The 12,413-nt window shown below is 40.9% G+C and overlaps 1 protein-coding gene across 7 annotated transcripts in view; it reads right to left on the bottom strand.

Annotated features, from left to right (window-relative positions):
- The window catches only part of LOC122773836 (rho GTPase-activating protein 42), an 82,392-nt gene that overhangs the window by 25,987 nt on the left and 43,992 nt on the right, over window positions 1–12,413 (bottom strand). For all 7 annotated transcript variants that reach the window (XM_044032792.1, XM_044032791.1, XM_044032789.1 and 4 more), the window contains exon 4: window positions 4,478–4,549. In XM_044032792.1, the coding sequence (XP_043888727.1) occupies window positions 4,478–4,549 (72 nt within the window). The remainder of the gene's footprint in view (window positions 1–4,477; window positions 4,550–12,413) is intronic.

The following is a 12,413-nucleotide window of genomic DNA, read 5'->3' on the forward strand; positions in this document are numbered from 1 at the left end:
TTTACTCCACAGCGTCTCCGATGGCATATTTTGGGGATTTTTTGCATGAATGCAAATGTCATATCTGACTCTGGAGACCGTAACCAGCCAACACACATCTGATGTCTGTGCCTGTCTTTGCAGCACGAGGACAGCTGAAATTATCAGTGGCCATCTGACTCCCATCTGGGTCTGTTTGCACTAATTCTTCACACCCAGCGAGAGGAGGACCCCTATGTCGAAGAACCCACAAAGAGAATATATTATTGTCATAGATTTCACAGAGCAGGGATGCCACCCACCAGTTAGACGCCCCCTGGTGTTTTCCTTGAGAGAGAATCCCTGGGGTTTGTTTAAATTTCAAGGACTAGAAAAACAAACACACACACACACACACAAATGTGGACCCAGCTTGAGGCAGTTGGGTAAAAAAAATTCTCTGTGAGCATTCAGGCCTCAGGTCAATATCTACAATACATTGGGCATCAATTAGTAACAACCAACTGTGACATCACCTCGGGCTGCATGATTTCCTTAAGACTTCTCTGGCTAATATTGCAGTTTGTAATTTGCGATATCATTTCTTAAAAGTCCACTTTCAGTTCAATGTTCACCGATTTAAAAGCACGGTGGAGCAAGGCCACATGATCAAAAATGTTAAGGTGAGAACTGAGGGGGTTGGAGTTAGATGAAAATATCGAGATATATAGTTGTGAGAGAATACATTTCCCGTTTACAAGTAAAAAAAAAAAATTAAAAATAAAGAGACATATTTCATATAGAGTATATGTAGAATTTAACACCTCTCACTACGTTGTGGCATTATTACCAGATAAACATTAGATTTTTAGTTCATTCCAGTACGAAATCTGTATTAAATTATAAGCCCAAACAGACTTCTTATGTCACTTCATATTTTGCTAAAGAAAAAGATTATTCAAGTCCTCATATAAAGATGTTTTTGATAAAAATTATAGAATTGTTATTGCCATTAGAAAGATTGACATATGAGAAATATGCGGGAATATTCTGGAGGAGTTCTGGCCATTGTTGTCCCCTCTTGAGGATTTGAGAACTCATTACACGCTGTTGCTGTTCTGTTTTGGTTTTATACTGTGCATTTTAAATATCCTTGTTTCGTTGTGTGTTTCCACTTTCCAGTTTCTGTTTGTGTATGATTTGTATACGTGAATGCACATGAAAAAATGGAAGATTTTGTTTCATTTTTAAATCAGATAATCAGACTTCATGCAGGCTTAAGGTGTCACACAGTGGGGAGTGTCCACTCCCCAACCCCTGCTGTGCTTTATCAACTATTTGTCTCTTAGGCAGACCACAATAGAACAATCACGCTGTGTTAAACGAAGACCAGAACCTGGTGATTGAGACCATAAACTCCTCAGTAAAACGTCATAAATCAAGCGAAAAAAAGGCTTATTTCCTCACAGACTTGTACAGAAAACAGACTTCATTTAGTAACCAGTGGAGTCACCCCCCGATGACCATTCAATAAAGTACAGTTTTCAGGCACTTCCACAATATCTTTACTTTCCGGAGCCAGACAGCTAAGACTGCGGGATGAAAAGCAGCAGACGATTTTGATGCAGTGACAGCAAACTGGTTTGCCAAAACAAAGGCAATTTTCACTCCTTATTTCACTTCCAAAAAAAGTGTTTGTTGTCTGGGACCTTATCAACTTTCAACTCACAGAGAAACAAGAAAAAGGATATAAATATATTCACTTCTCCATTCCACCTTAGCAGCAAGCACATATGGGAAATCCACATTCCAGTGAAAACACAGAATCTTTTCAGTCCGCATTGGCTGTCAGAATGTGTGTTTGTAGTGTACTGTGCAAAGATTGAGGGTTTTATTCCAAAACGTGGTTCAGCCTCGTTTGAAGCAGACTGCGCCTAATATGTCCTGTAGTGCTGCAGTCAATCTGCTGGTGTGTTATGGCCATGAAATTGTTGTGCTTATGCCTAAGAAGCTGATACACTGGTACGTAACCTCAGTGGGATTACTCGCAGCATACCCAAATAAGGCAAGCGTTCCCTGTCTGTCCGTCCTCAGACATGAAGCTCACTAACTGGAAGGGTCAGGCGGCCTGCAGATCTCTCCAGATTCTCAGAACTGTAGAAAGTTGCTCAGCCACTCGTGAAGTCTGCCTTTTATCTCACTCTAGTTGGGCTAATGTTAAGCGGGGGAAGGGACGTGGGAGGGGAGAGCCATTAGGAGGAAGTGGTCTGAGGAAATAAGAGGTAGTGGGAGTGACGGGGGTTGTGGCTTTTAAGAAACCATTTTCTAAACATAGCGAGGACTCTCAGTGCAATAACACTGAGTACTGTGATGGCGCGGCGAGAGACAGAGATGGCAGAAATGTGCCATTTCATTACTGTAGCTACATGTGATGGTTGAGACAATGATTATTTAGTCTGGCCTCTAAAAGGGAGAATGATTGATGGTTAGTCCTTGACAGCAGAGGAATTGTTCCTTACAGGTGGGCTCATGGAGAGGCAGTGAACTATCGTAGGATACAATATATTTGCTGGCAAGTAGCTGACAACCTATCTTAAATAAATAAATTAAAGCTGGGATATGCTACATATTTTTGCCATTACTGATCAATCATTTCCTAATGTAAATCAAGGGATCTGACAGAGAGAGAGCTCAATGTCGATGCACCGGTATAATGTCACGCTACTGTATTTCGCTGAAGAGGCCATCAAGCACAGAGCACAACCCGCCTACCAAGTAAACGTTTTTACTGTTCTTTGGTCGAAATGCAAGTCTGACATAGACCTTTACCATTCCAAACCGCACCGTACTGCAGTGTTTCCCAATCCTGGTCCTCGGGGACCCGTGCCCTGCATGTTTTAATGTTGCCCTGCTCCAAAACACCTGAAAACATGCAGGGCTGTACTATACCAAACTGAACTGTACCATGATGGAAATACAGCTTAAGCTCCTTCTGTAGCTTTTGGCCTTTCTGTCCATTGACCAATTACAGCAGAGTTCAGAGAGACAGAGCACTGCTACGAAGCAGCCATGTCACTTTCCAGCATTGAGAACGTCTACCTATGCTGCAAAGCTAGATTCAAACTGCCTCAGATCATCTTTCACAAGTGTTTTTGTACATGCTCTTCTTGAGGGAATGGCTTAAGACAGAGTGCAATAAAGTCAACATGATAGTATTCAGCCAACTGAGGACAAGTCTCTGCAGCATTAAGATGGACTGGGCTCTGACCGGGCTGTCTCTCACATGGGTCAGTGCCATGGTAAGATGTGCACATAATTCAAAGTCCAGTGAGGAGTTAGCAGTGATCTCAGAAACTCAGTGGGAGAGATGTATAAAGGCTCGGGTTCTACCGGCTTGTTTCTGCGTGTGATCTCACCAAGGGAATGACCACAAACAAGCTGCTGCATTTTCATTTCTATGCCTTTGTGTTGGCCAGGAATGAAAGCATAGCTTGTAGCAACAAACCCACACTTTTACTTTGCAGTCAACTCTAGTTTCAACAGCACATCCACCATGGAAGCAGGATGGCCCGAAGCAACATGCTGCAGAACCCCGTCTCATGTCAATCCTCTACATCCAATATATGAGGTATGAATGTAGCAGGGCAACAGTAATCTGATTACCAAAACTATGTAAATCTGATTTACTGCGGTCTCTACATAAATGACATTATGAATGTATTTTGTAAGAGTAATGGGCTTTGATTCAGGAGGTGATGATATAGTATGTGTCTCTTTTGCACCGCAATTAGTGGGTTTTAAAGTATGCTAAAAAAAGAGAGACTCTATTCCCATTGCCAGAAGAGATTTTAACCTCAAAAATGTGCAATAAACCAGTGTGTCCGAAGTGGGAAATACAACACATAACAGAAGAAAGCATCATAAAGACCAGTGACTTTATTACAGTGGTTAGATTTTTATGTCCTTTACTTCAGTCACTCTTTCAAACTCAACAGCGACTTGAATGATTTTAAATCACTGCTTGAGCAGTGCCTGTCATAATGTCGCAGGTACAGACTGAGTGTGTAGTTTGCCAAAAGGAAGTAAAAGAAAAAGAAATGAGGTCACGCTTCCATTAGCGCCAATTTGAGCAGGAGCAGATAACACTACGTCAAACACGAATATCATCTATTTGTACTGGAGACGAGAGCCATGTTAGTGGGAGCGAGAGGTTTTACTGACAAGTTAAAAGGGACCAAATCTTTAAATGTTTCCTATTTATGCAGAAATATAAAACAACTGAGCAGTTTAATATGCTACGTTGACACTAGCCCCCTTTGGGAAAGTACTTGTCTGACATCTTTGTTGTACGCCCTCAGTCTGAGCAGACCACTTCTCTAAGAAGTGTCACAATTAACTTTTCGTTCATTTGCATACTGCACAGAAGATGAAGAGGGAGAGAAGTGGAAAAACAAGACATGTCAGAACACAACGTCCTCCGCTGTGCAACTGCTAATTGCACGTGTAGGTGGTCTCTTACCTTTGCTGCGCCAATCTGTTCCTTCCGGAACTTTTCCAGGGGTGTAATCAAAACATCATCTGCATTCTGAATCTGAAATGAAACAGAAAGACGAAACAGGCAGATGTCAGAACCAAACATCTGATGTGACTTACAGTAACTTTCTGAACGATTAAACATCAGAGGAAAGAAACATCACAGCTTGCTAATCGCTCACTTGTAGTACAAAGCTCTTGCTTCTTTCAAATGTGCCACATGTGAGTGTAAGGCACACAGAAAATGAGAGCGCCGCGAATTACCCAGCGCGAGTCAAATACAGATGCTTTGAGTCCAAACACGAGTGGAGGACAGAGCAATCACACCCATCAGTATCTCTTAAACCTGTGACAATGAACAATGCTGTACTGTGAGGTTCTGAAATGAGTACAGCAGAGATAAGCGACGGAGCACTCAACAATTGTCCTGCTTGATCGAAGAAAATGAAGGCTTTTTTTTATGCGAGCTGCAAAGCACCGGCATTGTCAAACCCCGCAGAAATATGACACAGCAGAGCAGATGAGGAAGCTTTACAACCGCAGCCTGTGATGCATTTAAATTTCCGAGGCTTGAAACCACACACACTGGCGATATCCGCTGCATCACGACGGAGGTAAAAAAGGTCTCTACGTCCCTGTTTCAGACGGAAGCAGATAAGGTGAGATATATTGTGCCAATTATGGTCTGTGCTCAATCCTTGCAGGTGAGTATTTTGAAGAGGTGCCATTAAGGTGCTAGTGAATTTCCCGTGGATGGGTTTTCATCCACCACGATCAGATGACATGAGAGTGGCGGGGGCCGGGAGTTACGGGAGTTGCTGTCACAAACGACACGGCTCTTCGGCTGATTTAAGGTGTTATTTTGTGTGGTGAGAGTAAGGACTGAGCTCTATAATACAGCTATGATACCAACACTAATTTAGAGGTGTGGGCTCAGAAGGACTATCAGCTACCCGGCTGCAGTCATCTGAACACACAGCGTCTCGGGAGTCTCTGTTTTGAACCATTAATCACGGCACATTGTCCCAAAATAACCCTGTCTGCTCCATCAGCCAACAAGAGACGAGCAACTTCAAAAGGAAACTTCGGTCCCTCCGAACCTGCAATCTGTCCGCCTTTTGTATGTGCAATGATGTATTGTATTGTTAATTTGAACCTTTGTTAAAATAATATACTTTAATTACACTGTGGTGTTTGTGGTCCTTCAAATATTGTCACACTTTGCACATTCGAATTATAGTAATTACACCATAACAAGTATTTGGTATTATATGTTCAGAGTCATTGTTCTGTCAGAAAGGGGAAATTAAATGTACTTTAATAATATTCATCTCTTTGAAAAATCATTGGATAAATTAAAACAAATATCAATATTAAATCTTTTTAGACTCATTTCTAGATAAGGTTGAACACGTTCACCTTTACTGAGGTATTCCTTAGGTACTTTGCAGTTAGCCAATAAAACCCAACTGATATGAACCTTACGCAGACGTATCCCAATTTACATTTGTTGATATGAAAGAGTGTCATTAGTTGTTATTTTTTTCATTTTTTTTAGATGTTCCCAAATATAAATATAATGGAAGATAGATGTGAATTTACATTGTCGTCATTTTCTGCATTCAAATATGTAGAAATTGAGGTCATGTTTAAACCGCAAAAAGAGCTTCAACACACACGTTGTTTATTACAAATGTGAATGCTTGTATGAATCTTATTCCCATAAAACATAACCTGTGTTACAGGCCGTCAGTAGATGGGTTGTAAATTGGACGATAAATTGACAGGAAGGTACGTCGGAGGCAATTAAGACAATTTACTTAAAAGTGACATCCATTTAGTGTAATGTAGACACTTGATGGTCATCAAATCCAACTGTTATAATCCTGCAGTTATATCATGTGTCAACAGTGAGAATCGCACGATGTCAGTGTGACAATTTCCTCCATCTCATCATTCATACTTTGAGTCTAATTGGACCTGCAGTATTATCACGCTGTAAATGTGCTGTAGTAATATTAATAGCAGTTTCTTTATCAGCTAAAGGTCCAGGGTGCAACGTATATATAGGGGGGTTTATTGGCACATACACTACCCATAAGTGTGTTTATTAAAGTATTTAACTGCTTTAAAATAAAAAAAAGGCTTAATTTCAACCACCCTAAAATACACCTTTTATAGGTACTTAAGTTAAAGGCCTTGCTTTACGGATGCTGCCATCGTTTCTACAGCAGCTTGAACAGATGTGCATTAGATTTGTAAAGTGAAGCCTTAGTGCAAAAAAACCAAGTAAGAAAGGACCTGTCCACATAGATCGGATGCTTCCACCAATGAAGAAGAATTGAGGAACAGCAGAGAGGGTGTGAAAGAGTGTTTACATCCTTTCTGGCATTCAGCGTACTGTAGTTTCCTGATGAGCTTATGGCGCTATTCCACCATACAGTTGTAGCCAACAGTCTGAGGATGTCATATTTAGTATCATCACATTAAGTATGGGCGAAGCTCATTTGGAACCGCCTCACCAGAGCAGGTACTAAAAAAGTACCAGGTGTCAAGTACTATGCCTAATGGAAAAGCAAAACAAAACAGTGGAAAAGCGACCATTAGTAAAGTTAAGGGTGATGGAAGGAGCGCTCCATTTGTTGAAGTCGGTGTTTGCTGATGTCACTAATTCTCAGTGTTGTAATGTAACAAAGTACAAATACTTCAACATGGGGTTAAGTGTCTTGCTCAAGGGCACACAACATAGACTAGCAGAGGCAGGAATTGAACCCACAGCCTTCCAGTTGAAAGACAACTTGCCGTACCACTGAGCTACCTTTGCTAAATCCTCACTTTTTTTAATACTTTGAAACTGAGCAAAAATAATCACACGCTGAAATTAAATTCACGCTTCAACATGGGATGAAAACAAATACAGTACAATATCAGTACAGTAGTGGAGTGGTAGCACTCATTAGCACATGTTGCCCCCTAAACCAAATGTGTTGTATTGATTGGTGTCAGGATTTCAAGATTTGAAATGCTCAAGACGGGAGACTGGATTTTAATTATTATTTTCCAATAATGTGATCTGTGTATTTATACTTGACAAGAGGCAAACTTATTTAGGGCACACTGGATTACTTTCAAAGTGGCATTGTGCCGAAAGCCCCCTGCAACAGGATAAAATCCACATGAGCGAGCATAGTGCGATGCTTAGAAGGATGCAATAGTGCTAAGCAATTTCATTAGCGGACAGGGGGAGGAATGTCAACGTGCTTTATTTTCCTTGCGCCTGCTTTTACTATAGTATAAATATCAAGCAGATCAAAAGTGCTGCACTGGGGTTAATTTGCAGCGACAGATCAAAATGCCACAAAGACCAGGCTGAATTGAATAGCACGGAGTGAACTGAATTATATTTCCCTTTGAAATCTGCACTAAACAATAATATACTTTACAATGGAATGTGCAACCTTCTTCATTTGTTTCCCCAAAGAATCTCACACCTTTATTCACAGGTTCTCCAACACAGACAATCATTTCTGTAGGGATGGACGTAGCAGTTAACCACCAGGGGGAGACTCCACCGGTTGTTAAAAGAAGCATTTGGGGAAATGAGCGAGGGAATTTTCACTTGATTTATTTTTCCTGATGAGTCATAAATAGGGTTGTAATGATTATTCAATTAATCATTCATAAGTTTTATGATTTTTCAGCTTCTTAAATATACATATTTTATATTAAGCATGTTTCTTTGCTCAATATAAGAAATAAATAAATCATTCAAACTGGATCATTTTGGTTTGTTGACAAAACAAGACGTTTGTGAACATGGTCATATCAAGGTTTGGCTCCACATTTTTGACATTTTATGCACTAAACACAGTACACTTTTATGAAAACAATCGTTGCAACCACAGTCCCCGTCACTACTTTCAGCTCTTCTTCAACAGCACATGATGTCAGTTTTGTAAATGATGTGCTCATGTAGAGGAAAAAACACAACAAAGCACAGCACACATGAGTGGACACCAATGTGATTGCTAGTGTCGTCCAATAGGAGCCTGATTGCAGTTGACTGAAAATCTGTCATGTTGCTGGTCAAATTGCAAATATCGAGGCTTCACAATGGAAGTGAATCAATTTTCATGGAATAAACAAACATTTAAAGAGAACTAAGCCTCCAGGTCCAGACTGCAATCTGCCCTTCACTCTATCACAGCTGCAATTTGCGCTAACCATTACTCAAATTAAGAAAATCCAAAATGATATCCATTTCAGTCAACTATGTAAATGGAAGCTCAAGTTAAAATGGTTGCTATGGTCACCCAACGGCCTACCTCCATTCACTAGCAGGTGATCACAGTAGTTCAGATAGATTGTCAAGGAAGAACTTTGGGATCAGGGTTTTTGGTTTTTCAGAGCCACTTTTGAGGAGTTATGTGCTATGATTAGACTTTTTTGACTTCTCAACACACTTGCCAAGTGATCAACGCTTTTTCATTGCAAACTGTGCCAAGTAATGTGTGCGGGGTGAAGTGTTGGAGCAGACGAATGTTGCATGCTGGAGCTGCTTTGTCGTGAAGTGTCACATATGTCACATTCACTCCAGGGGAAATGTGTAGTTGGATTTATGCTTGTAGGTTAACATTTGGAGCATTTAACTGCAAAGCGGTGACTCACTGGGAGCAGGATACAAGGTTTGCCTGTTTCATCTTGACATCGTCTTCACAATGAAAATCCAAACTTCATACACAATAAGCCCGACTGCATCACTGCAAATCAACCTTCCATATGGAAATGCATACATAAACACCAGGTTTATCAATTTCACTCTCTGCACAGAACATCTAAGGAAGCTTCCAGGCAGAGAAGAAAGTTCTGGGAAAAAGGCAACGCTTTGGCTTTGAAGAGTTGTCAAGATTCCATATACCAGCTTTGAAAATTCAGCAGCCTTTGACAGAAACAGGTGAGAAACTCCCTGACATTTTTAGATCTCATCTAATGCAGGTTTCTGGCCTGAACTTATTTGATTTAGAGAGTAAAGCAGCTTGACCGGCGGGTGGAGCAGAAAGTCCAGTGACAACACAGTAACTTTTGGCCTCTGCAGAAACAGTTCAACCATTCAACAGCATCAAAAGTATTGTAAATGCTCACCAACTTGAAAGAGAAAGACTGTTGCCTCTTTGATTCTCACTCTGCACTTGGACCTCTGCCACGGCCCTCAACGTAAAATGGATGTATAACTTGTACTTTACCTCAACACGAGTGGATATGAATGTGCATTTATTTTTAATTCTGGTGAGCGAGAAAACTGAACGACCTGGTTACTTCGGAAATTGTTACTTGATTCTTGGTCACACTTTGCTACGATCACATCACATTCAGATTTGCATCATCAATGCCACAAAGAGCGCATTGGGTACGTGTGGACAGCGCATGCGAGAACTGAATTTCCGCCCCACCGGTAGGTGGAGTATTAAGCCACGCCTACCAAACAAAAAAAAAAAAAACGTCCGACGGACCTTCAGACGTGTCCGAGGGAGCTGTAGCATCGTTCTCTTCTTCTGTGGTAGGAATGCGTCCTATTCCCCACAACCAGACGCAACCGCCACCCGACGGTGAAACCGGCAACACAATGCAACACAACATGTCACAGGAATCCCGCATTAATCGAGACACTTTGAAGCCATGTGTGCGTCAGTGAAGTCCTGAAACTCTCTGCAGAGTTGGCCTGGTCACCGGGAAAACCCATAACAAAAAAAACACACAAAAAAAAAGTCTTTATTGTCTCTGTCAAGTCTCTTTTCTGTGAAAATTCCTTGCCTGGTGGTGGGACAGAATTTCATAGCGAGGTTTATAGGAAACCAATCTAAACACAGATGGTGTCATTATTCATTAGGCGTTTTATTGTGCAGTCAGTGTCTACTCCCACAACGGTTCCTCTTTCACCTTGAAAAACCATGCACACTGACAGTGGCCTTCATTCTCAGAAGTGATTATAGTTTCCCGTCGGTCCCTCACGTAAGTTCAGTGTCATGTGTGAATGATCGACTGAACCTTCTGAGACTGAGACACAGCTGATTTGAATGTACAATTTATTAAGCGTTAAATCTGGGACTGAGGAGCCAAAGAGTGTCTTTGAGGAATGTTAATAAGTGCTACTGGTACACGTTTTCCTGCCCGAGTGCCAAACATCTGCATGTCTTTGTCTTAAAATGCACAACAGCTGATGGTAGCCAGCAGCTGCAAATGAAATTATCAGGAAAACTCACACCAATAACTACAATGACAGCGGCAGAAAATGAAAGGGATTCGTCAAACTCATTAAAGCAAGCGTAAGCAAGCCCCCACAACCCCATGCGCGAGTTAAACGAATTATAAACAATAATCGCTCTCATCATTATCACGGAATAAAATGTCCAATTTTGTACCGACGCTGTGACATGACCTTTGTTAAAAGAGAGGGAGTGCGACAGTTGTTCTTGCAGTCACTTCTGTTGTGTTTGTGTGTGATTGTGTCAGGGACTAAGTGTCTTATTGCAGAGCTGAATCTTTATCTGCTGCAGCACTGGCACCCGCAGCAAGCTGAGGAACTCATCCGCTGCTCACTTTTATGAGCTATGAAATAAAAAAAATTAAAAAAAAAACCTTCGGCAGACAAAGTCACACAACACGGTCACACCGTGTTAGCAGAAAGTGACACATTTGCCCTACACTTTTCATCAGAGAGCGAGCTGCTAAGCCTGGATACGAAGCAGCCGCTGAAATTGAGACAGTCCCTGGTTTGGGAGCTTGGGAGAGGATTTTCTGTTATTTAAGTACAGCGTGGCTGCCTGTGATGTACAGCACTGCTCGTTGATACCTGAGTTTAAGAGTTGCAGTAGTTTGTGTTGTCTGTGTGCGTTTATCCAACAGACACTCTCTGTAAGGACTCTGGTATTCAAAGAGCAGAACTGCAATTTTCTACAGCACAGACAGAGTTGTATTTTCACATAAACAAAAAACAGTCCTATAAAAAGATGAAGGTTAAATCAGAGAAATGCATACATCTTATTTATGTATTCATTTTCGTCTGTCAACTCATCATGGCTGGCAGATGCTGAAGGTATAATATTTTCCCTAGTGTTGGTTTTTAATAGTCAGATTAATAAAGTCAGGAATACTTAAAACTTTCTATCACACAATGCAACCTGAGAGCTGCTGAAAAGGTTTCATTACTTCAGTTTGCCCTGTATATACTTTTTTTAATGTGCCGGTATCAAGGATAGATTTATCCCGTAATCAAGCACCACTGATATTTTACGCTTTTATATCCATGACTTCTAAAACGCATGGTTCTCAAACTGTGGTGGAGCTTCCTCTGGTGGTACTTGGAGGAAAATCAGAAATACTGTTCTACGATTGCGCTGCTATTGTTACTTCTATTCTATTATTAAAACAATTAGGAGCCGGTTATGTAGGTGCCATATGAATAATTTGTGCATTTCATAGTAGTTTCAGTTCACGTTTGATTACGATTTGGATTAATATTACAGTTTCGATGATTAAACTGCATTTAAAAGTGTTAGGTTAGGTCCTAATTATTATTTACTTATTATTTGTGCACTATATTTGTTGCACTCAAGCATTGGTATTTCATTTGAAATGTCACGCTTTGTTTCTTATGGGATAGAAAAAATGAGCACCTGTAGCTTTAAGCGGATCGGATCGATTGCTGGAAAGGAAGTTCTTTTCTGACCGCATTCAGAACCGCATTTCCTTTTTGTGATCGAATGAATTTAAAAACATGAGCTACTGTGGAGGACACAGTTTTAGGGAATCACGCGCCAGCCATAAACTACAGACTCAGATGGGTTTTATTGGAAACCCTACACCAGGGTATGTGATCGGAGTGGAACTGAGGAATTTGGAACTGAGAGTGCTTGGAAAAAGTA

Source organism: Solea senegalensis, linkage group LG8 (genome assembly GCF_019176455.1).
Source record: "Solea senegalensis isolate Sse05_10M linkage group LG8, IFAPA_SoseM_1, whole genome shotgun sequence".
NCBI classification, from domain to species: Eukaryota; Metazoa; Chordata; class Actinopteri; order Pleuronectiformes; family Soleidae; genus Solea; species Solea senegalensis.